Below are 26,470 nucleotides of genomic sequence, written 5' to 3'. Positions count from 1 at the left end.
GTACTTCTTTGTTTTATAACATAATTTATTTTTATCATCGTAAATAAATATTTTTTAAATAACCATTAAAATTTTAATTATGAATATAATATAGTTTTGTAACAGAAAAAAATCATTTTTATTTTAAAAAAGTAAAATCTTTATTATAAAAAATTGTGAAAAATAATTTAAAAGTTATTATTTCTTACTTGATTAAATTCCAGGAATGTGAAAAGAAGACTAATTTTGCAATAATATCTTATTCTTTAGTAAGTCTCTCGGTTATAATTTATTACGCAAGGTCAAGGTCAAGGGCGAGGCCAATGCTTATTACAACTTAGTATGCTCTGTCGCTGCTTCCTTTACCCGAAACGTCTCCTCTGCCGCTTCTCATCCTCTGCAGCCTCCATAGCTGCTCCTTCAGTCTCTCCAGCGCTTCTAAAACAATGCAAATCCGTTTTCCAAGCAAACCTCATCCACCAGCAAGCCTTAATTCAAGGCCTATTCACTCATCTCTCTATCAATCTTATCTCCACCTACTTAGCTCTCAATGCTCCTTCTCATGCTCTTTCTCTCCTCCAACGCCTTACCCCTTCTTCCTCTTCCGTCTTCTGGTGGAACGCTCTCATCCGCCGTGCCGTACGCCTCGGCCTTCTGCATCACTCTGTCTCTCTTTTTTGCAGAATGCTCAGTCTTGGATGGTCACCTGACCATTACACTTTCCCTTTCGTCTTCAAGGCCTGTGGTGAGCTCCCCTCCTTTCGCCATGGCAGTTCACTACATGCTGTTGTCTGCTCTAATGGGTTTGAATCTAATGTTTTTGTTTGCAATGCGGTGGTGACTATGTATGGCCGGTGTGGCGCGTTGAACCATGCGCGCCAAATGTTCGATGAAATGTGCATGAGTGAGATATATGATTTAGTTTCTTGGAATTCAATAATCACCGCTTACATGCAAAGTGGGGATTCGAATAGTGTACTTGGGTTGTTTCATAGAATGTGCGAAGTGGGTGATAAAGATATCCGACCGGATCCTGTTAGTCTTGTCACCGTGCTCCCAGTTTGTGCTTCTATGGGTGCCTGGTTGTGTGGTAAGCAGGTACATGGCTATGCATTGAGGAGTGGCTTGTTTGACGATGTGTTTGTGGGCAATTCACTTGTGGATATGTATGCAAAGTGTGGAATGATGCACGAAGCATGCAAAGTTTTTGAGCTTATGCGAGAGAAGGATGTGATTTCTTGGAATGCAATGGTTACTGGCTATTCTCAGATTGGCAGGTTTGAGGATGCTCTTACTTTGTTCGAGGAGATGAGGGAACAGAACATTGAATTGGATGTTGTGTCTTGGAGTGCGGTTATTGCGGGATATGCACAGAGGGGACTCGGCTACGAAGCAATGGAAGTGTTTAGGCAAATGCAGATTTGTGGGTCGAAGCCGAATGAGGTTACCCTTGTGTCTCTTCTTTCTGGTTGTGCTTCGGTTGGAGCATTGCTTCATGGGAAGGAGATTCATTGTTATGCCATAAAATGCATTTTGAACTTTGATAATAGTGATCCGAGAGATGAGCATTCGGCAATTAACGCCATAATTGACATGTATACAAAGTGCAAAAGTATTGATGTTGGCCGTGCCATCTTTGATTCCATACTGCCAAAGGATAGGAATGTTGTGACTTGGACTACTATGATTGGTGGGTACTCCCAACATGGAGAAGCTAATGATGCATTAGAACTCTTCTCCCAGATGCTCAAAGAGGACAGATCAGTAAAGCCAAATGCGTTTACAATATCATGTGCCTTGATGGCATGTGCTCGTTTGGCTGCATTGAGATTTGGCAGACAAATCCACGCTTATGTATTGCGCAATAAGTATGATGTACTTTTTGTGGCCAATTGCCTGATAGATATGTATTCTAAATCTGGAGATATTGATATTGCTAGATCTGTGTTTGATAACATGAAGCAGAGAAATGCAGTTTCATGGACATCCCTAATAACAGGTTATGGCATGCATGGACAAGGAGCAGAGGCACTTAAGGTTTTTTATGACATGAGAAAAGAGGGTCTTGTACCTGATGGCATAACGTTCCTTGTTGTGCTCTATGCTTGCAGCCATTCAGGAATGATCGATGAAGGGAATAAATACTTCAATGGAATGATAAAAAACTTCGGGGTTATTCCTGGAGAAGAACACTATGCTTGTATGGTTGATCTTTTGGGTCGTGCTGGTCGCTTGGATGAAGCCATGAAGCTCATTGATGAAATGCCTATGAAACCGGGTCCCATAGTTTGGGTAGCATTGCTCAGCGGTTGCAGAAAACATGCTAATGTGGAACTTGGGGAATATGCTTCGAACAGATTGTTAGAAATGGAGTCAGAAAATGATGGATCTTACACATTGCTTTCAAACATATATGCAAATGCCAGGCGTTGGAAAGATGTGAGCAGGATCAGATCTTTGATGAAACATACAGGGATTAAGAAGAGACCTGGTTGCAGTTGGGTCCAAGGGAAGAAAGGCCATGCAACCTTCTTTGTTGGGGACAGGACTCATCCACAGTCTAAACAAATATATGCAATCCTCACAGAATTGATTCGACGAATTAAAGTTATTGGGTATGTTCCAGAGACTAGCTTTGCTCTCCATGATGTGGATGATGAAGAGAAAGGTGATCTTCTTTCTGAACACTCTGAGAAGTTGGCTCTTGCCTATGGCATCCTAACATCAGCTCCAGGAGCACCAATCAGGATCACCAAGAATTTGCGTGTCTGTGGTGATTGTCATACTGCCATTACTTACATTTCTATGATCATTGATCATGAAATCATATTGAGGGACTCCACTCGCTTCCATCATTTCAACAAAGGATCCTGCTCCTGCAGGGGCTACTGGTGATAATTAGGTCGATTATTTCTTTTTTTTTTTTTTTCCCTCACCATTCTGCAATAAGGTACATGTTTCAAACTTAATTAGTCCCGCAGTTATCATTAGTTGAGAAATACTCTGGCCTATGCATAATATTTCAGGATTCAAATGTGTTCAAATTTTACATTTTATAGAATAGAGTGCGATCTAGTTTAAGATACTAGAAAACGTACTGTACAAAAGTTTATAAATCAAGAATTAAATTATTGATTCATTAATAAATTTCAGGAACTAGAAGTATTAGTTATAAAAGAATAGAGACCATAATATATCATGCGTCAGATTTAAGATATTATTTAAGGCATTTAATGTATATGTTTGCAAGAAATCAAATTGCTAAACTGTATCTTTTGTGTAGTCAGAGTCTGTATTGTATAATGACTTTAATTGTATTTCTATCCTGCTAAAGAAACATTGATGGAAACTGCTTTAGTCTTTGTCTGTCACACATCTGCATAATCAGCTTGTTTATTTAACATGGTAAGAACAATTAAGGAAAAGGAGGAAAAGCCTCTCCATACTTTAGCTTATACACTAATAATATCTTTTATTCTGCTAGTATTACATTTACATGCATTTTATTTCAACAGAAAGCCAATTTACAAATTCTGATTTGTGTGCATATTACATGGCATTATCAATTCGAGCGACCTCATAAAACGACAGACTCCTCAGTTGCTGTTCATTTTCCACATCAAGTACCTTTCCACATTGTCAAACCCACATAGCTCCTTTACAACAGGCATGTTGGCAGGGACCTCTACATGGAATGTTGAATGGGAACCGTCTTTGCAGGCTCCCCATGTAGAAAGCTGTTGTCGAGCATCTCTAATAGCAGCTCTTATAGCACAGTGAACTGAGGCTGCTAGGAGCAATGGTGGCTCACCAGAAGCTGCACAAATGAATCAACAACTTAATCTTCATCAACCAACACATCTTCCTCCAACAAGTCTTACATTAGATAGACTCTGAAAAGCATTGCATTGTAATTGTAGCCTAATTACAACTAGTACTTGAACTTGGACTTTAATTCAGATCCATTTTACTGGTATTCTGATTTCAGCAGTAACTGAAAACTGTAGCATTTTTAGCCTCACTTTTTTCTCATAGCAGTAACTGAAAACTGTATCATTTTCAGCCTCACTTTTTTCTCATAATTCTTTTGTAGCCTGCAATGATTGCTTTACAAAATCATCATAATTAACTTCATTATGTTTATCATTAGAGAACTTCCTCAAATTGAATTTTTATATTCTTTCACCAGAGAATGAAACAATTAAAAGATTCTGCTCCCTTATGCTGCAAATGAGTATTATTTCACTGCGTAAACATCTACCCATGGATCAGAAAAACGTCAGTTTCAGGCATAGACAACATGCTGTCTCATTTAATCACCCTGTTATTCTTCACTTTATTAAAATTAATCTATTATCTGTCTTATCTCTAATCAAGCAGGGTTCTTTTCATCCTCAACCAACTATGCTTGTTACTAAATCCCATAAAATCACTAAATTTCAATTTGCCTCTTGAAAATTATTAAATCATGTTTATTTAACAACAGAATAAACAAAGGGACATAATCTGTCAAAAAATTTGATGTGATAACCATATTTGACCAAAGATTTTTTATATGCCAGACACCCAAGGTAATCCTCTCTATCCTCTCGCTCTCCTCTATCTTCAAATGTAAAAACATAAGAAGAAAACGAGAAATTGGGTGGGATAGAGAGTGTATGAGACAAGGAGCATTAGTTTTTCCTTTTTTCCCTCTTCTTTTATTGGCAAAGAAAGAGTAAAGAGAATGGAAGGAGAGAACAAAGAGAAAAATGCCTCAGGTGCCACTAGGTATGCAAAATGTATTAAAAATGTCTTTTATGGGGCCTATGTCATACTTCTGTTATTAATTTGGTTAAAGTTTGATTTCTGGTGGTTGTATAGTTACAAACCTGAAGTTCTGTATTTTTAAGAGAGAATTAACCAGTAATTATGCTACTTCATAGCATAAAGTGAATGGTGAGCATATATGTTAATTCTAACATTATTAAATTTGACAAACAATACAATGACGATAAAATGTGCAATTCTAATATATTTTATGCTCACTTTCAATTAAACAATCATCTCTCATGCTTACGTTCCAATGTATCCATCTAATTATTTCATTTATTTAGTAACTAAAAGTTGATACTTCACAACCGTCTGAAAAGTTTCACCAAAAACATTGAACAGCACACTGCGAGAAAACTTTTTAAAGTATTGCATGCATGGAGAAAACTATTATGCTTTTTACTTATGAACATGAAAAAAGTATACCTTTTGAAGAGAGAACACGCTTTTGATGATGTCCACTGTTAGCTATTTCCACATTAAACTGTTCTGGTATGGTGTCTATTGTAGGGATCTTGTATGTCCATGTGCCTTCCTCAACCACTAATCCATCTGAGTTTGTTGTGTATTCTTCAAGCATGAAAAACCCAATTCCTTTGACAAAAGCTCCTTCAATCTGCAAAAGGCAATTCCTAATTTCAATACGAAAGACTGATGATCAACCATTTACAGTCTCTCTCTCCATATAAAAAAATTTCAGGTAAGAAACGTTGTGTTCCTTCAAATCAGTAAAAAGAATTTGATTTTGGACTTCCTGAAAAATATATGTAATCCAAGTACTCTATAAGAGGCAATATTTTACGAATAATAAAAGCAAGGAAAACGTTTAAGACTCAAAAATTGGACTTAGTTTATACATATGGGACAACAAACCTGTCCAAGATCCACAGCAGGGTTAAGACTTTGTCCACAGTCGTATATAATATCTGATCTCAAAATTGTTGTTTGTCCTGTTAGAAGGTCTACCTCAACCTGTGTAACCATAGCTTCACATTAAGTTAACAACTATAATTTTTAGAAACTGTCCCTCTATCCTTCACCAACAAAAAAAAAAAAAAAAAAAAAATAGAGCCTGTCCCAGTATATCCACATCATCCTGAATTAGTATTCCCTGGTGTTAAGTTAGGGCAAAGCTAGGTTTCCCAGCTTGTATTGAGAAACAATATTTTGGTCTCAGGTCAAGCCAAAACAAATGGAAAAGAAAAGGAGAGACGGAGTCATGGATAAACTTGCCTCGGTCACTGCAGCACCATAATTTAAGTAATTCATTGAAGCAAGGTCAGGGACAAAGAAAGAACTAGCTGATAAATTCACAGCTTCCAAATAGGCCTGCAGTTTTTATTAATTCTAACAGTTAGAATGCAAATAGCTTCCATATCTAAGTAAGAATATATTTATATACACATAAATATAAGAAAATATGTCATGTCACCCTCTATCCTTAGCAGTCAGTTTATGAAAACCACTCTTCTCATGATAGGATTCATTCAAACCAAATTATTAAATTAAAAGCACCATTGTTTGGATGGGTTTTCTAGTCATCCAAACTTCACTCCTAGAAGGATTAAAGTACAAACATAATGTAGGATGATTTGGAATCCATTCATATACCTGGCTAATAAGCATTTCCCATTTTACAGAACCCATTTGCTCCTGCAACCTTTCCTTTAAAGGTGTCAGTCTATCAACCAAGGCTTTACAGCACATTCTAATTGCTTCACAGCTTGACTCAGATGTAGTGCTCCCAGAAGTAAACCCCCCTTGAATTAAACTCAAGGTATTGGATTCAATGACTCGTACTTTGTCCAAGAGGTCTCCAGCTCCAACACATTTGATTGAACCAAGACCAAATGCAGCCATCTGTTTTACCTTTGTCCAGAGCCCCTGGCCCAGCTCTATTCCCCCAACTTCAACAACCACAGACCCATCACTCAGAATACTTACTCTCCCAGGAGTTGGCCTCAATGTCACCTGATGTACAGCAGGTATTCGAGAAATACCCCTTTTTGTCCACAAATTACTCCTATTAACCTCTTTTATCATTTCAGTCCTTTGGGTAAAGCTTGAAGTTGTCGCCAACTTATCCCATAATGAAGGTAAAGTATATTCTAGTGGTTCTCCAGCATTAACATCATAGAATGAGTTAAGGCTATCATAAGTGTGAAGATTTATGGTTCTCACAGTATCTGCATCCATTGAAAGAGAAGATGCAACATGTTCAATTATAGCTTCTGCAATAAATGATCCTTGCACTTCTCCAGGGGCCCTCATAGCCGATCTACTAGGAAGATTTGTTTTGCATACCTTTATATCGAAAGATAAAGCACCCCAGTCATATTTTTTCAATGATCCCATAACGTTGTGTGGCATAATTGGACTTATGTCTGGATATATGCCAGCGTTGATCAATATATCAAGCTGCAAGGCTTTAATTTTCCCACTACACTTGAATCCTACACTGTAAATTATTTTCATGGGATGCCTTCCTCCTGCCATTATCATATCAGTCTTGCGATTGAGATACATCCTGACAGGGCGCTGTAACTTGTATGCTGCAAGTGCACATGCAGTAGCAATCTGAAAAGTATAAATCCATTATACTTGCACCAACAATTAAAATATATATATATAAAAGAAAAAAAGAAACTAATGATGTAGAATAAAAAGAAATCAGAAATACAAGAAGAGGAGAACAAGGTGTTCTCAAATTTGATTTAATTCTTAATAGTCCAAAATACAAAACTAGTGATAACGAACTCCTAGCAATACTTGTATAGAAAATAAAATGACTCTCTAATCCCAATGGAACATCAACTGCTAAATTACTCGTTAGATAATACAGCAAGCACATATCAATAGAAAGTTCATGCAATTAATGAGCCAACCTTAACAAAAAGTCATATCTGTTGTCAACAACATATTTTCCTCAATCATTAGCATAGCCCACAGCAGTGTCTAAATTTATAACCTTCTCCAACCATAATCTAAACGAGTAACAGCAATTGAATTATTAGAAAGATGCTAAACTGGAAGCTAAAGCAACATGTAAAAATAGATTTTTGTATACACACCTATTAAAATAATCGTGTTCACATTAACAACACCATGATCTTTATCATGCATGTCAAATTTAAGTTCTTTAAGTTAGCTGAATGTACATACATACATACATATATAATCATTTCAACTACCTTTCACTATCTATTAGCATATGATGTACAAGATTCATTTTGATGAGCTATATCTATAATATATATAAAAGTGTGAAGGGAGGGGGAATAATGGGACTTCCATAAATACCCATACTTATATTTTGTAATCACAAATTCTCCTTTCATTTGATTGATTAGAAAATAATATAGATATTTATTATTATTATTATTATTATTATTTAAAATTTTTAATTTGATTAGTTAAATAGATTCCAACTAAAATTTAAGATGGTAGATTTTGGGCATTGCTACTAACAAGATGAGTCCACACAATACCCACTAATAGAGCCACTTATATGGTTCCTGGGATGGATAATTTGCATGCAATTCTGATCTCTGCATTTTATCAAGTACTCGTATATATCTTTCTGATAAACAAGTAAATAAAATGCTAAACTATTGGTTTTAACAGAAAGATACTCACAGGCATTGCTTTTATGGCCTTTCCACCAAAGCCCCCTCCAACCCTTCTTGTAATTACACGCACATTGTGTTCAGGAATCCCAAGACATTTAGCAATAACAGCATGTGCAAATTCAGGGCATTGGGTTGAACTGTAAACCACTAAGCAGTTGTCCTCATCAGGCATAGCAAGGGCAGTTTGATTCTCCAAATAAAAATAATATTGTGATCCGAGTTTTATCTGGATGACATAATTCAGCAGAAAGTTGGCAGTGAGTATTGTGCAAACATCCTAATGCAGAAAGATTATACTAAGACCAATGAGCTCATTTTGTAGACCTGCAGTTGGGCATTCGAGAGGATAGGAATACTTTTTTTTCCTTGATAGAGAAAAGGAAAGTGAGGGAAGAAGAATTCAAAATTACCTCAGCAGAGAGAATCTTGTGATCAGCTTCAGCCATTCCCTTTGATATGTCACCAATTTGTTTGGGGTAGATAAAAGAAGGGACCTCAAAAAGGCTAGATCTCTTAATAGCCTCTTCAACAGTTAAAATGGGAGGTTCCAGATTTTCCAAGTCATAATCAACCACTGCAATGTTTGATGCTACATCTGCATGTTTCTGTGAATCTGCAAGCTACAAAAATCATTTCATATGTTAGATTAGGAATAGGAAAAAAGAATACTTGCCAATCCAATCAGTTGCTTATTTTATTAATCCCATGCAAATAAAAAAAAATGCAGTAGAAGTCGCCAAACAAGAATGAGGAAACAAATTACCACAAGAGCAAGTCGGTCTCCTGAACACCGAGTGAACTCATCAGCAAACAAAGGATCAGGACCAAAAATGGTCTTAGCACCTATGTTCTCCCCACCATTTGGAATGTCTTTGAAGGAAATAAGTGCAATGACTCCATCTGGGGGAGATTTAGAATTGAATTTAATACCCTTTACCCTTGCAAAAGGCTTTTTGCTATAAATGAATGCTCCATGTAGACAATCTCTAGGAGAGGGAACGTCATCCACATAAACAGCTTCCCCTATATAATTTGTTTCAAAGTAAGTAAAATATCACTGGTAGTTTCCGCTATGAACCAATGAAGAAATTTCAAATTAGGGTAGATTAAACCAGCAAAATTCTTTAGCAGGAACAGGAAAGTGTCGGTCACTGACCATATCAAAGTGGGAAAACCCAACTATCTGATTTATTCAATTTGATGTTTTCCTCATTGGAGAAAGGGACTTCTCAAGGAAAATTTTTGTGAATTATGATCTTTGCTTGTACAAACAAACAGAAAGAAATGACCTATTAAAGTTATTATACTTCAATGTGAAGGTAAGTTCCAAAAAAAGGGATGAAAGATAACCAAGTGGAAAATTTCCAGAACACAAACCTCAAAAGGAACAGTTAAAATCTACAATAACATATAGTAGCAAAACATAAAAAGTGACACTAACTGTGTATAAATAGGAATTATAGATTATAAGAAAAGATACAAACCAGAAGCTTGAAGAGCAGCTCCCGATTTTGTTACTGGCTCACCAATGGGATGATAGTCTTTGTTTATTTGGACCACTTGCCTTGCTGATGATAGTAAGGTAGGGAATTTAACATGGTCTGGCCAGTCATAATTCTGTCTTGACTTTCCATCTTTTAACATCAAAGAGCCAATAGATCTTTCCACTGAACCATTACAAATGGTATTTATTAAGGGGTTAAGAAAGTCAAAAAGAAAACCAACAGCCAAGCTTGACCTATATGCTGTATTTCTAGTCCCATCTTCAGGTATTACAGTAGCTTTTACTAATTTAATAGCTTCATACAGAATATCAATTGTTAACAGTTTTCCGGCCAGAAATTCCTCAACTTTCCTTGCTCTCATTGCTTGTTTGGTGCCAAAACCACCAAAAGCCAACTGACATCTATTTAACATGATTCCAGCAGATGATTTTGAGGGGGAAACCTCAGCCAAGAAAGCAGCATTCAAATAGGACAAAGCATTTCCAAGGGGCCGAGGTGAGGCACGATAGGTTTCAAATAATAGCTTACTATTTCTGTCAGGAGATATATTCTCCACTGATTCACAATTTGGGATTTTAACATTTATGAGTATACTTTTGGAATCAAATGGAGGCCTTGCCAAAAACTCCTCCAACGTAAGCTTCTCATGCATGGTACCATTTATTATTTCAACCAATGAACCAGCTGCAAGAAGTATTGTAACAATATCTGAAGGAAAATGTTTTCTCTGCGCCATCACCAAATTTCCCCCAATACTGCCTGTATTTCGAATAAATTCAGCAGCGATTTTCTCCATATGAAGTGCAATTTTTTTGAAGACCACCTTCCGTCCTGAGAAAAATTCACCTTTCCACTCTTCCTTCAAACCTTTGATAGCTTTAGAAATTGCCAAAGCTGCCCCAATTTCAATCCCTGAATGATCCCTCCTAATGTGTGAGAGCTCAGGAATATGTGTGAGATCAAAGTATTTGTCATAGTGTTCTAGTTCCTTATAGTAACCCATGCCTGTGTTACCAACCACTATTTTCATCTGGACTCCATTGTTGGCATCAGTGGTTTCCAATAAGCTCTGAAGCTCCTCAATGCTAGCAGGTTTGTACCAAGAGAATCTTTTAGATTCCAAAGGCAAGGAAGATTTTAGTTCCCTTTTCAAAAGCTTAGGGAAAGTACAAATCTCATTCTTACGGTTATAGAAAGGTAACCTACTTATCTTTACTTCCTGACTCTCTTTCTTCTTCCAGAAAGAGTTAAATCCTAAATCCTCCATATCAACATCAGATGCAAAACTTTTGCATGCATCAGCAATTGGTCGATATCCAGTACACCGACAAAGGTTTCCTGCAATAGCCTTTTCGGCTTCAATAACTGTCAGCTTGGAGAATCCTGGAGATGGTTCTGGTCTATCAGTTTTTTCAGCATTAACAAGGGCCCCAAAGAGAGAAATGCACATTCCAGGAGTACAAAAGCCACATTGAGAGGCATGGAATCCGGTGAACCTTTGGTGAATTGAGTGGAACCCATCTTTGCTATTACCAAGGCCTTCAGTTGTTGTAATTGAACATCCATTTATACTGCAGAGAAGTGTGAGACATGAACATATCGTAAAATCCTCAATATGTTCATGCAGTGGATCATACTTTGAGAGCAGCACAACACAAGCACCACAACCACCTAACCCATAAATTAGAAACATATTTGAGAAACTGACATCGCCTAACCCATAAATTATAAACATATTGAGAAACTAACATTGACAGTTTCAACCTTTCAGGTAATTCACATTCCAATATAAATGAATAAAGCCTTAATCATGTAGTGTCTACAATAAGAACTCATTGAAGAAATACCTCAAGAAAAGAAAATTCATTTCAAATTCATATCTTGCATAACATGAACTTCCACCTCCACAAATCATTTAGTTATTTGCTTTTGTCCTTATTTATTCAAGTCTTTCGTTGCATATTTTAGTTTTTGCATACTAAAATAATACAGCATCATACACCTCTAGCTTCACAGAAGTGTAAAGTTCACAAACTCGTTTGGGAGCTTTTTATTATTTTCTCTTGTAATTGCCTCCATCCCACAAAGATAAATTTACTTCTACTTGTACATGAATTAAGAAAATATAGTTAATATAGTTAAAGGAATAAACGTTGGTCTTTTTCTAATGCCTTTCACTTGTATTGCTCTGTTGAAAAGGTTAAATAACTCGTGTTGCTAAATTATTCTTGGAACTAATAAAATTTATTTTTTTGATGCATATTTAATAGGGGCATATTAGTAAGATAAAGAATAAACTACCATCTTAAAAAGGAAAGTAGCAATAATTTGAAATGGATAGAAAAGAAAAATAAGCCTACATTAATGGATCAGAGGAAGTATTTATATTCATTACCATTTAGTACCTATAGTTTTTATCCATGATTGCTTCATTGCCTTTTTGACATGGTGATGTGATGACATGAACAATACTCAAACTGAATGCTATTTTGACGTCATAAAGGCACCATATGACATCTTTTTAATGCCATTATGGATTGACAATAGGTGAAAACTACAGGAACTAAAATGAAACAACAAAAAGAAAAAGGAAAAAAAAATATTATTTAGTCCTTATAATATGAAAAAACTTATTAGTTGATTTCTTTGGAAAAGTACATTAAAACATCCTTGAGATATCAAAAAGTACTAGTTAGTCCCTCCATTTATTTAAAATCTAAAATGCTCTCAATTATTTTAATTATTCACTTAATAAAGAGAAGTAATTTTGGAAGGAAAATTTTCTCTCTCTTTAGTGTTAATCTAACAGTAGCGACTAATTAATAGATTTTTTAAACCTTAAGGATTTTTCATATATTTTTTCAAAATCGAGAAACTAACAAGTTTTCTCAACTGTAGAGGCTAAGTAGTAACTTTCCCAAAAGAATATTTAAAAAAAACAATTTTTTTTAAAAAAAAGTGGAAAGCACCAAACTAAGGGTGCATTTTTTACAGTGAAACAATCACAACTGAAGGATACTCTATGGAACTACAAACTAAGTCATGTAAATATGTTTGTCATGGTATGATAACTTTAAACCGAATGAAGACCTCTAATTTCATCCCAACACAATGATCCTAAAACTTTTATCTCAGCAGATTACTAAATACAATGTGTTGACAAACGTGATTCTCTATCCTAATTAGGCAAATTACAGCCATTGTTTAGGAAGACTTTGTAGATCCTAATTAGCCTTAATTGTAGAGATTTTATTTTCTTTTATTGTAAATATTCCTAATTAGGTGTGTTCTTTTTGTATAAATACCCAAATCTTGTAAAGATCAATTCAATTGAAATAGACACTGAAAATTTATCCTGAAATTCGTCATGGTATTAGAGCATAAGCATGGTTTAGGGTTATAATTCAATTTTGAATTTTCAAAACTCTAGACAACCAAATTTAGTGCTCTCCTACCTAGGCGTGTTTTCTTTCATTTGCCACTTCCAACAAGGTCACAGCCTCCCCGCTGCCCAGCCGCCAGTCTCCAGTGAGACCTCTGTCGATGCGTGTACCTCACACGCCATCCATTTCTGGCACATGACGCTATTTTTGACAAAGAACTTCACATTTGTCCATTGTCGTTGACTCTGGGCTTTTGTTTCATGCCTTTTGTTGTTGTTTCTTGCTTTGTTGGGGGTTGGTTAGGTATTTAATTGGTATAGGCAGCCTTTGTTTCCCTAGTTCAGTACTATTTTTTGTGTCCTTTTTTGTCCTATTTCTGCTCTTTATATTCCCATCATGGCAAAAGAAAAAAAAGGTCTCTGTTTCTATTTCTGATAATCCTTTCCTATAAATTAGTTCTGTAAAACTTGATAGAAATATTATCTTACTTGGTCAAGATCCAGTTTGTTGTTCACTAGGGCTAGAGGATTGTAGTGTTATATCAATAGTAATAAAAAGCAGCAAAATAACATAGATCCAATCTTTAATCAGTGGGATGATAATAAAAGGCAGCAAAATAACATAGATCCAACCTTTAATCAGTGGGATTCAGAAATTTCTCTTGTTATGCCATGACGACTCAATTTTATGATACCCCAAATTTCTAAGTATTATTTGTTAATGGATACTGCTACGATATAAATAGCACTTTCATTAACATATTCCAAAATGGGGAATGATGCCTAGCTTTTTTGAGATTTGAAACAAGATCCACAGCACTAAGGAGAAATGTCAGTCTCTCAATATTTTTTTAAACTTGTATGGATTGTGGCAAGAACTTGATTACTATCAACACTTTCAAACAGGCTTTATCGAGGATGCAGTCGAGTTTCAGAAATTGCTTGAGAAGGAGCGTGTCTACTCTTTGACTGGCTTGAACATTGAATATGACCCTATTAGGGTTCATGTACTCAGTAAAGATCCTTTTCCTCCTCTAGAACAAGCTTATACATATGTTCAACAGAAAGAAAGTAGGAATGTCATGCTCTACACCTACAGTGCACCAGTCAAAAAAGCTGGGATGATTGCTAATTTCGAACCGCCAAAAGCCACTTCTTCTGAGAAAGATCACTTGCATTGTGATTATTATGGGAAGTTAAGGCGTAACAAAGAGACTTGTTAAAGTTGCATGGGCATCTTATAAAGGGTCGCGGGGGAAAACGGAGCAATATAAAGCCTCAAGCAAATTTAGCAGATGCAATAGAGGAACAACCCAAGGAGTCAACAAGCTCCTCCACCCAAGGAGCTACCTCTACTAAGATCCTTTCCTCTTATGAAATTCCGAGTCTTAAGCGCTTACTATCTCACCCTGACTCTTCTTCGTGAAGTCAGGTAATGCTCCCACTTCCTATCTTGCTTCCTTGAATTGATTCTTACGCGAATAGACACATGATAGACTCGTCAAAGGACTTTGTTAATTTCTCTCTGTAGAAAAATAATATTTTTTGTATATCACAATAGAGATTACAACCTATTTATACATGAGAGACGGTATCTAAACAGGCAAATCAAGCCTATGATTATACAATCCCTAAGATTAAGTAACTAACTCATCCATCAATATTTACTTTCTATATTAACATATTTACTTCCTATAACCTATAACACTTCCCCTCAAGTTGGAGCATAAATGTTAATCATGCCCAACTTGTTACATATATAATCAACTCGAGTTCCATTTAGAGCTTTAGTAAAGATATCTCCTAATTGTTCTCCAGTTCGGATATGTCCTGTTGATATTATCTTTTGTTGGACATTTTCACGAACAAAATGACAATCAATCTCGATGTGTTTAGTCCTTTCGTGAAATACTGGATTGGAGGCAATGTGGATAGCTGCTTGATTATCACACCACAACTTAGCAGGTACCGAATTTGTGAACCCAACTTCTTCTAATAGTTGACGTACCCACAAGACTTCATAAATGGCTTGTGCCATGGCTCGATATTCAAATTCAGCACTAGAACGGGAGACCACATTTTGCTTCTTACTTTTCCATGAGACCAAGTTACCTCCCACAAAAACACAATACCCAGTAGTTGACCTCCTATCAACCTTCAAGCCTGCCCAATCAGTATCAGAAAAGCATTCAATATTTGAGTGCCCATAGTTGCCATAGAATAGCCCTCGCCCTGGGGCCCCTTTAAAGTAACAAAGAATCTGTCTCAAAGCATCCCACTGAGCAACAGTAGGAGAGGACATAAACTGACTTACCACACTTACTGAATATGCAATATCAGGACGAGTTACCGTCAAATAATTCAACTTGCCAACTAATCTTTTATACCTTTCAGGATCTGCAAATGGCTCACTATCTTCTGTGGTAAGTTGAAGGTTAGGGGTCATTGAGGCACTACAAGGCTTGGCACCCAATTTTCCTGTTTCTGCTAACAAATCAAGAACATGTTTTCTTTGAGACAAGAAGATGCCTTTCTTACACCGCATAACTTCGATTCCCAAGAAATATTTCAATGAACCCAAATCTTTTATATGAAACTGTGTAAGAAATTATTTTAGGGATGTGACGCCAGCAATATCACTTCCTGTGATAACGATATCATCCACATATACTACAACTTATTTATACATGAGAGACGGTATCTAAACAGGAAGGAAAATCAAGCCTATGATTATACAATCCCTAAGATTAAGTAACTAACTCATCTATCAATATTTACTTCCTATATTAACATATTAACATATTTACTTCCTATAACCTATAACACTCTCCATGTTCAAACCAAGATAGTGTTCAAATAACTAATGGCTCCTTTAGCCCTATATACGAGACAGGTTCTATTATTTGTGCTCCCAATATTATGCTCTCTTTTGTTCTTCATATTCCTCATTTTCTTATCAATCTTTTGTCTGTTAGTGATCTTATCAAAATCCTTAATTGTAAAATTGAATTGTTCCTGATCATTGTGTTATTCAGGACCTTCAAATCGAGAAGAAGATTGGCAACGGTAAATTGCATATGCTTATTGTTGACCAATGTAGAAGATCCCTATAATTATGCTTAATTATAGGGATTTTATTTTCTACCTTTATTGTAAATATTCCTAATTAGGTGTATTGTAAATACTCCTAATTAGATTAATTCTTTGTGTATAAATAACCAAACCTTTTATGATCAATTACATTGGAATAGAATAAAAAATTTCTCCCAAAATTCTTTATGGTATCAGAGCCTTAAACCTGTTTTTAGGTTTTAATTTGGGTCAATTTCGATTTTAGAGTTTTAGTTTGGGTCAATTTCAATTTTAGAGTTTTGGAACCCTACCCTAACTCCCTAATTGCTACTAGCGCATCTAGTGGTCTCCTCTTGCCTCACCGCCACTGCCAGTAGAGTCGCCGGAGTGTCGCCAGCCTATCCTCGACTTCTAGCTCCGGATCTCCGAGCGCATGAGCCTCACGCGCTAGCACAGTGGCGCGTGAGCTTCTATTTCCTCCAGATCTTTCTCCTCAGGTGTCGTTGGTGTTTTCCCGGCCTATTTCCGACCACTTCCTACTGCTTCTTGGTCGTCTTGGTGTTAAGTTAGATTTTCTTGGTGTTTGCAACTTCTATTGGGTTATTTTATAAGTTCTTTATTTGGGCAGCCTCCTCCTTTGTTTAGATCTATTATTTTATTATTGTTTCCTAGTTTGAGCATAGCAAACATGAAAGTAACTAGTGAGGGTAATGTAAGTGCTTCTCATAATGCTGTCTCTTGGTAGTTTTATGGATTATTGATTCTAGTGCAAATAGACATATGACGGGATCTTCTAAAGGCTTCCTTAATTACCTTCCATGTCTAAACAAGGATACTATCAGAATAGTCGATGGCTCTTCCACCACTATCTCTTAAACCAGTTCTGTTGATTGTACTCCAAATATTAAGCTATCCACTGTTTTCCATGTTCTTCATTTTACCGTTAATCTTGTATCAGTCAGTGCTCTTACCAAGACCCTTAACTGTAAAATTGAATTTTTTCCTGATCATTATCTTATTCTGGATTTTGAAACCGAAAAGAAGATTGACAATGGTAGACTGCATGATGGCTTATATATATTGGAAGGGAACTCCGAGTTTTAGTTCATCTCAGGCCTTTTTTGGAAAAAATATGAATGTCAACTAGGCAACAATACAAGTGACAAACGATTAGGATATTCATCCTTCTATATTTTAGAAAAACTTTATCCCGACTTATTTTTCAAGACTAGATTTGGTTCTTTATTTTGTGAAGCTTGCGATTATACTACGCATGTACAAACCTCTTATCTCTCAAGTAACAATAGGAGTACGATCCCTTTTGAAACTATCCATTTTGATGTTTGGGGACCTACTCAGACTGTCTCACTATCTGGTAATCGTTGTTTTGTTACTTTTATTGGTTGTTGCACTCGACTTGGATTTATTTGATAAAGACAAAATAAAGTATTTTCTTGCTTTCAATCTTTTCACAAGATGGTTTATAATCAATTTGATGTTAGGATAAAAGTTTTGAGAACAGATAATGGCACAGAGTATATGGATAGTTGTTTCTTTGCTTATCTGGAGTCTAATAGGATACTACATCAAATTAGTTGTCCTTACACTAGTGCCAAAAATGGTTTTGCTGAAAGAAAAAATAGTTATCTGTTGTAAGTAGCCAAATCTCTCATTTTCTCCATGAATCATTCATAAATCTATTGGGGAGATGCAGTCTTATCGCAGCTTATCTCATTGATAAAATGTATCTCAAAGCTCTTAGGGCCCTTAAATGTGTATTTATTGGGTACTCTCCTATACAGAAGAGTTACAAGTGTTACCACCCTCCATCTAAAAAATACTTTATCAGTGTGAATGTTACATTTAGAGAGACTGAACTTTACTTCAGTACTACCCCAACACATCTTCAAGGGAGGACAATGAGAGAGATGAAATGAGTTCTAGTCCTATGGTGATCAGAAAAAGATAATTGCATGTTTGGATAAATTAGATTTAAAGAAATACTAAAAAAGAGACGAGCAGAAGCAGAAAAAGCCATTGTGCAGCCCACTCAGTGTCATAAATCTTCCACTTCTCCATCTGGTGAGTCATCTCTAACCCTTCAACCTATTGATAATCTAAATAAATCAATTGTTTAAAAGAAAAAGAGTTAGGTCTTATACAAAATACTCTATTTCTAACTTTCTCTCTTATAATTCTGTCTCTATCCTATAGAGCCTTTGCCTTATCTATTTATTCTGTGTCTTTCCCATAGGATTGCAGGAAGCTCTCAAAGATTCTAAGTGGAAGAGAGCAATAATTGAAGAAATGAAAGCTTTAGCTAAAAATACAACCTGAAAGTTGGTCTCTTCCATCTGAAAAAAAAAAAAAAAAAAAACCAGTCGGCTACAAATGGATATTCACCGTGAAACACAAAGTAGATTGATCAATTGAAAAATTCAAGGCTAGACTAGCTGCCAAGGGATACACTCAAACTTATGGAGTGGATTAGCAGGGGACATTTGCTCATGTTGCCAAAATAAACTCAATCAGAGTATTGCTATCTTGCGCTGCCAATTTTGACTAGGACCTACAACAATTTGATGTGAAAAATGCACTCTTACACGGAGACTTAGAAGAGGAAGTGTACATGGAAATCCTTACTGCATTTGCTTATGAAAAAGCACAATAAAAGGCGTGTAGGTTAAAGAATGCTTTGTATGTATTGAAACGGTAACTAAGAGCTTAGTTTGATCGATTCAATAGAGCTATGGTTTCCTTTGACTATCAACAGCGCAATACTGACCATACTCTATTTATCAAACATGAGAAGAGTAAAATTACTCTTTTCATAGTCTATGTTGATGATATAATAATGATAGGGGATGACATTGAAGAGATGACTCGACTGAAAAAACTTTTGGTTCAGGAGTTCAAAATTAAAAATATAGAAAATTTTAATATTTCCTAGAAATCAAGGTTGCCAAATTAAAGAAGGAAATCTGTATTTATCAAAGAAAATACATTCTAAATCTTTTAGAAGAAACTGGCATGTTAGACTACAAACCAGCCGAAACTCCCATTAAGAGCAATCACAAGCTATAAGCAAGGATTGGTGAATAAGTGAATATTGGCAAATATCAGAGGTTGATAGGCAGACTGATTTATTTTTCACATACTCTATCAGATATAGTCAATTTATGCATAATCCCGATGAGCCTCACATGCAAAGTGTTTTTTGTATTTTTCGATACTTGAAGTCTACTCCTGGAAAAGGTCTCCCATTCTCTAAACACGGTTGTCGCGTTCACAGATGTAGATTGGGCCGAGTCCCTTGACGATAGGAGGTCGACTACTAGTTAGTGCACACTTGTGGAAGAAAACCTTTGTCACTTGGAGAAGCAAGAAGCAAAGTGTTGTTATTGGATCAAGTGTTGAAGCTGAGTATAGAGCGATGGCACAAGATGTTTGTGAACTCCTATGGTTGCAAAGATTGTTGGAGAAATTGAAACTGTTGGAGAAAGACAATATTTTTGTACTGTGATAACAAAGACACCATCAGTATAGCTCACAATCCGGTTCAACATGACCGAACAAAGAGCAGAGATTGATTGACACTTTATTAAAAAGAAGCTAATAAACGATGACTTGAGATTAGATCACATGCCTTCCAAGAAACAGTCAGCTGATGTATTTATCAAAGGACTCAGTAACAAGACCTATTACACCTTGGTTTGCAAGTTGGACATATGTGACATCTATGTAGCAACTTGAGGGGGAGTATTGACCAACATAGAAGAACCCTATAATTATGCTTGATTATAAAAATTTTATTTTCTACTTTTGTTGTAAATATTTCTAATTAGGTGTATTTAAATATTCCTAATTAGGTTGATTCTCTGTGTATAAATAATCAAACCTTGTAAAATCAATTAAATTGGAATAGAATTAAAAATTTCTCCCAAAATTATTTACTTATATATGTTGGAAGGGAATCCAGATTCCAGTCAATCCTTTTTTGGAGAGAATAAGAATGTTGATAAGGAAATAATACAGTGGCATAAACGATTAGGACATCCATCTTTCTTTATTTTGGAAAAATTATATCCTAGATTATTTTCTATGACTCAAATTGGATCTTTATTTTGTGATGTTTGTAAGTATTCCAAGCATACTAGAACCTCTTATCATTTGAATAAGAATAAAAGTCCAATTCCTTTACTCAGATGTTTGGGGTCCTAAGATGTCTCATTATCTGGTAATCATTAGTCTTTATTGATTGTGACACTCGCATGACTTTTCTTGTTTTCAATCCTTTCACCATATGATTTGTATTTAGTTTGATGCTAAAGTAAAAACTTTGCAAACTAATAATGAAACTAAGTATAGATAATAGGATTTTTACTTATTTGGAGTCCAATGGGATCATATATTAAACTACTCATCCCATTGGTGTCGCTGAAAGAAAAAATAGACATCTGCTGAAGGTAGCTCAATTCTTTTTGTTCACTATAAAATATGAATCTTCCAAAAATATAGGGGAATGCCATCCTAATTGTTGCTTATCTCATTAATAGGATGTCTCTTAAAACTCTTGACTGTAGAAGTCCTTTAAAGGTTCTTCAAGGGGTTAATACTTATACTGTTCCATCAAAAGTGTTGAGTGTGTCTGCTTTGTTCATACATAGTGATGACAAAGAAGAAAAGGCTCAATTGAAGAAGCTTCTAGTTCAGAAATTTGATAAGAAAGATCTAGGAAAGCTTCAATATTTCTTGGAAATTGAGATTGTCAGATCAGAGAAATGAATCCTTATTTCTCAAAAGAAGCATATCCTAGATCTTTTGAAATAGACTGGAATATTGAGTTGCAAACCAGCAAAATCCCTTGTCAAGAACAATCACAAGCTACAAACAAGAATTTTTGAGTCAGTTGATATTAGCTAGTATTAGAGGTTGATAGGGAAACTAATTTATCTTTTACACACTAGACTAAACATAGCATATACAATCAACTTGGTCAATTAGTTTATGCATGATACTCATGAGCTCTATGCGCAAGCTGTTTTTCGCATTTTGTTGCATCTAGAGTCTCCTTGAGGAAAAGGTCTCCTTTTCAAACATGATCACCTCCAAATAGAAGTATTTATAGATGCATATTGAGCTAAATCTCCAGATTATAGGAGGTCAATCTCTGGTTACTACACATTTATGGAAGGAACCTTATTATTTGGAAAAGCAAGAAGCAAAGTATTGATGCTCGATTAAATGATGAAGCTAAGTATAGAGCTATTACTCAAAGAGTTTGTGAACTTTTGTGGTTGCAAAGATTATTAGAGGAATTAAAATTGTCAAGAAATGACAAAGTACTCTTGTACTGTGATAACAAAGCGGCTATTAGTATAGCTTAAAATCCAGTTCAACATGATCAAACGAAATATATAGAAATTGATCGGCACTTTATTAAGGAGTGAAGAATTTTGGAAAGAAATTCTGTGTTTATTCCAATTGAATTAATCTTTGCAAGATTTGGGTATTTAAATACATAATCACACCTAATTTGGAATATTTACAGTAAAAGTAAAGAATATAATCTCTATAATTAAGCCTAATTAAGATCCATAAAATATTCCTAAATAGAGTTTATAATCTTCGTAATTAAGGCAAAGAATCACATTGGTCAATAAGGAGAAACTAACAGATAGTGTCTTGAATTTAGTTCATGTGACCTCTAACAAACAATTGGCCGTCATATTCACCAAAGGACTTAATAACAAAACCTATCACACCTTAGTTTGCAAGTTGGATATGTGTAATATGTATGCAGCAACTTGAGGGAGAGTGTTGACCGACTATTTTAGCATATTTCAAATCTTTGATTATTGATTTAATTGCTAATTTTTAGGTCTTACATCATAGCTAATTTATTTGTTGCCTTTTGTATAAACTTCCTAGTTAGATTCAATTCTTTGTGTATAAATTGATGATTACATTGTATGTAAAACATATATAAAAGCAACAAAGCTTAGAATTTCTCAAAAATCTTCAATAAAAAAACACAACTTAAAAGTAGGCAGCAATACACTAAACTCTAAATTCTATACAAGAAAACAATCAATAAATCAAGAGAACACATGTTTATTTATAATAAACATTAAAAAAAATAAAAAAAACAACAACAAGGACATAGATGCATACATGCACATATAACTATAAGTATTCATAAAATTGAAGGTGCTCATCAACCCATCCAAGTAATTAAAAGCAAGCAAAGTTGAGATTTAATTGACCCTCATTCAAACACCATGTATAAACAAGACTGTAGAGCTTGACACTACCTTCACCACAACTGAGCTTGACACTCTTGAAACGAGTGTGGGAACGCAAGAATTCAAGCAAAGTCAAAGAAGGGTCGACGCTTGAAAGCTCAAACCTTTGTCCATTAACAGCGAAAACCAAATTGTTAGTTCCTGTTGGTCTTTCCTCTTCCATTTGGCTCTGGGCTGAGGATGCAGAAACTGCAAAGTGTCGAAACAGTTATCCACATGGCCCTAAATATTGGATGTTAATAGCAAAAGCTAATGACAACATCACAGCGTTGTCCAGTCAAAAGACCAATTAAAATATTGGTAAGGAGAACTATATGAAATGACATAGTTACCCTCAATGTAGGGTTTGCTTTTGCAATCGAAATTACTTTTAACAGAGCAAAACAAAAAAAAAAATAATAAGTATAAAATACTAAAGCATTTAAAATTAAATTTTACAAATTTTACTCCTAAAAACTCTAAAACAATAAAATAATTTTTGTTATGCCTCACATAATTTCATAAAGCCCTCCAAACATCAAAATTCAAACTAATTTAATTGAAGTATAATTTGCTACTGAATTTGTCCGAAATTATTAAATTGTGGTGCATTAGGCAAGAAAATATTACATTTTACCCTTTGTTTGATAATTTTATAAGAGAATTTGTTTATTTTCTTTTTTTATCTTTTGCTTTTGTGTTTGAACAAGTATAAAGTAACAATAAATAAAGAATAAATCTTTTTTTAGTTTGAAAAGAGGGGAAAAAAATAGTAAAATACCATTTTATTCTTACTTTATAAATCGTATTTTTGAGATAATAAGGACAAATAAAAAAAATATTAAACAAAATGATACGTATATCTTTTTCCTTTTTGAAATGGAAATGATACGTATATCTATTCACTAGAAATGTGATTTTTAACTCGAATTATTACAGCTCATTATATATGTATATGTAAAGCTTAGTATACAGTTTTTTTAAAAATTTTCAATGTCTAAGTTATAATGAGATAATAACAAAGCTATTCACTAGAATTTTTTTTTTCATTTTTAATATTAATATTTGAAGTCATAAAATATTATGAAGAGTTAAAGAAATAACATATTAGTAAAATTAAATTAAATGATAAATTCTATAATTAATTTATTAAAGTTATGAATAACAAATTTAGCCATGTATTATTTTATTCATTAATATATGCCCTTACTATTTATATATCTGTATTTTTAATAAATTTTACTAATTAATTAAAAAGAATAAAAATATTATAAAAATAAGACTAAAAAAACCTTTAAATTTCAATAGGATATTCATCAATTGTTTAAAACATATAAAGTTATCAAAATAAGATAAATTTCTGATTTGTTTAGTTACGTTTTCATAAAAGATTGTGCAAAATAAAAAAAAAATAGATTTTATTTTTTTACTTTATAAAAGTCTTTTTAACTTTTTGAAACATGAAAATAACGATTTTAAAAAAACACATAACATGTTTATATTACTTATGACTCATAGAATTTTATTTTAAATTATTAAAAAAAATTCATCGACTTTTTGGAAGCATAAAAATAATATATGAAATTTTTGTTTCAATTATGTTTTTATAAATTCATCAAAATTAAAAGAAATAATTACTATGCTGTTTAAACCATAATTACTATTTTTTTTTATTTACACTAATAAATAAATGCATTAACTACTCCAGAAAAGGTATAAATCCTGCAAACAACTGGAGTCAAACTTATCCTCACTAAAACCAGCAACCCAATTTGTTCAGTACTAACTGGAGAAACATACCATATTACTAATATGCTAAAATAAACAGATTCGAATGAACCCAAGTTACCCCGCAAAGGCACTGCAAGTACATCACCAGCCTTGATGGCTGGGTTCCCCATAGCATTAACATTCATCAAATCAGTAATGGCAGTGGAATATCTTGAAACAATCCCGGCCAAAGTATCAATTACCGTGTAAGACAAATAAATTGCCGGCAAGGAATTATCAGTCCCATTAAAACAAGTACATGGCAGTGGAAGTAGAAGGCTCTGCCCCACATCCAGCACTGAAGTCACCAATTCTCGCAAAAAGGCTAGAGCCACGAACTAAAATTAAAATTTTCTTCGCTTTTTAAGACAGGTCATTAATTTTTCATAAAAGCTCCAAAATACATGTAGTTAGGTCATTAATTTTTCATAAGAACTCTAAAATACGTGTGTGATTTAGAAAGAAGCACAACATGAAGAGAAGGAGATGTTAGCATTCATTGTTTAGCAGAAAACCGACCTGTTCAGTTGCTGATTTGGGATGAGGAGAAGCCTTAGTGAGCTGAGCCCTTAGAATTTTACATGCTAAAACATAACAGATACATTAAGATAAAATAAGTCGATTCATATCATTTCTATTAAGAAATTAACAATTAGCTCAAACAGCAGATGCAGTTGCTTAAATCTCTTTTTCACTTACAGTGAGATGGTTGGGGGAAGACTAAAATTGTGGCTGGTTGACGGAGTTTGGTTGAAGGGATACGCTGTAGTTGTCGCAGGCGGAAAGGGGAGACGCCGTCGCTGAGGGAGATTGGTGAGGTATTTCGCTAGTGGGACCGCTGATGCCTGAGGGAGTTCACTGTTGTCGTTGGTGGCCGCTGCTGCGCTAGGGGAGATTTCTTCAAAGACTTCGCAGCTGCACTAGGTACTTCGCTGCCGTAGCTGGTGGCCGCCGGCTGTTGGGGGAGGAGCATGCTGCCGGCTGTCTTCTTGGGGGAGGGAGAAGGCCAATCTGCTGTTCTGTTTGTGCTCTTGGTGGGAGAAGAAGGCTGGCGGCTGGGAGTGGGCAAAGAAAATGATGTTGACACTCAGTTTGGTTCAATTCCAGATTCTTTAAATTTTGTGGACTTCAATTAATTTCCATATTTCCTCTCCTTGGTTGAATAGAAATTAAAACTCAATTTCATGAATTATGTGAAAATGATTATAACTAAAATCAATTACTCAAATTTTGATGGAATCTATCTATCATATAGCAAGTCCATATTTTAAAATTTTATTTTATTTTAAATATTACTATGTATAATATTTTCAAATCTATTTTATATATAAAAAAATGGGGAGAGTGAGGAATATTAAAACTTTTTAAATTAAATATTATATTTTGTTAATTATAATTTTATTATTTTTAAAATTTTTTTTTAATTTAATTATTTAATTATATTAATATTCTATTTAAATTTAAATTGATTAAAAAAATCTCTTAATATTTTAATTAAATTAAATTTTATCATAAAAAGTTTTCTTAATATTTAAATTATTTATATTGAAATTTTATTATAAGTTAAACTAATTTTTTAAAAAAATAATTACAATTTTTTATTATCTAAAATTTTTTAATTTAATAATTTAATTATAGTATTAGTTTATTTAAATTTAAATTAATTGAAGAAGTTCTTAATTAAATTTTATTTATAGAAGATATTTTTTATATTTTAATTCTATTTATTGAAATTTTATTGTAAGTTAAATTATATTTTTTAAAAAAATAATAAATTAAACAAAAAAAATTCGTATATAAAAATAAATAATTTATTTATTATTTAAATAATTTTAAATTAATAATTTTTTTCAAATATCATTTAAAATAATTTTAGATATTTTTCATTTAAAATTAATCCACATTTAATTTTTTATATCTTAATTTAATTAATTTTATTTGATAATTACATTAGCTGATCCAAACGCATACCATTGGAAAGAAAAATTCTTTACAGGACTACCTAGATTATTTACAACTAAAGTAAAAGAAACAATT

At 34.2% G+C, this 26,470-nt stretch overlaps 2 protein-coding genes across 5 annotated transcripts; one reads left to right on the top strand and one right to left on the bottom strand.

Annotated features, from left to right (window-relative positions):
* The first annotated feature begins 265 nt into the window (after positions 1-265).
* Positions 266-2,908, top strand: LOC110613424 (pentatricopeptide repeat-containing protein At5g16860). Its single transcript, XM_021754539.2, has one exon. The coding sequence runs from the start codon at positions 322-324 to the stop codon at positions 2,872-2,874; it is 2,553 nt and encodes an 850-aa protein (XP_021610231.1). The 5' UTR covers positions 266-321; the 3' UTR covers positions 2,875-2,908.
* Positions 2,909-3,394: 486 nt separating this feature from the next.
* LOC110613423 (abscisic-aldehyde oxidase) lies at positions 3,395-25,568 on the bottom strand. 4 transcript variants are annotated; one of them, XM_021754537.2, is made up of 13 exons: positions 25,133-25,568; positions 24,953-25,017; positions 24,637-24,758; positions 22,694-22,873; positions 9,905-11,596; positions 9,184-9,443; positions 8,831-9,040; positions 8,428-8,646; positions 6,403-7,368; positions 6,025-6,120; positions 5,665-5,763; positions 5,218-5,407; positions 3,395-3,796 (listed from the first exon to the last, which is right to left on the bottom strand). In XM_021754537.2, the coding sequence occupies exons 4-13, from the start codon at positions 22,845-22,847 to the stop codon at positions 3,576-3,578; spliced, it is 4,107 nt and encodes a 1,368-aa protein (XP_021610229.1). In that variant the 5' UTR covers positions 22,848-22,873; positions 24,637-24,758; positions 24,953-25,017; positions 25,133-25,568; the 3' UTR covers positions 3,395-3,575. The 4 variants fall into 4 exon arrangements, with proteins under 4 accessions (XP_021610229.1, XP_021610228.1, XP_043811887.1 ...); XM_021754536.2 differs by lacking the exon at positions 24,637-24,758; XM_043955952.1 differs by lacking the exons at positions 24,637-24,758; positions 24,953-25,017.
* Between the last annotated feature and the right edge of the window lie 902 nt (positions 25,569-26,470).

The sequence above is a fragment of the Manihot esculenta genome, chromosome 4, assembly GCF_001659605.2.
Source record: "Manihot esculenta cultivar AM560-2 chromosome 4, M.esculenta_v8, whole genome shotgun sequence".
Lineage (NCBI taxonomy): Eukaryota > Viridiplantae > Streptophyta > Magnoliopsida > Malpighiales > Euphorbiaceae > Manihot > Manihot esculenta.
Note: the sequence above shows the minus strand (reverse complement) of the source record. Positions and strands in the feature narration are given on the sequence as shown.

What these genes read in the sequence shown, in the direction of transcription:
- LOC110613424 (XM_021754539.2), top strand. Translation starts at nt 322, where the DNA reads ATGCTCTGTCGCTGCTTCCTTTACCCGAAACGTCTCCTCTGCCGCTTC.
- LOC110613423 (XM_021754537.2), bottom strand. Translation starts at nt 22,847, where the DNA reads ATGGAAGAGGAAAGACCAACAGGAACTAACAATTTGGTTTTCGCTGTT. An exon ending in AGGCCATAAAAGCAATGCCT is followed by an intron (nt 7,369 to 8,427) that starts GTGAGTATCTTT and finishes TATACTTTTCAG; the next exon opens with ATTGCTACTGCATGTGCACT. An exon ending in ATGGTGCTGCAGTGACCGAG is followed by an intron (nt 5,764 to 6,024) that starts GCAAGTTTATCC and finishes ATGGTTACACAG; the next exon opens with GTTGAGGTAGACCTTCTAAC.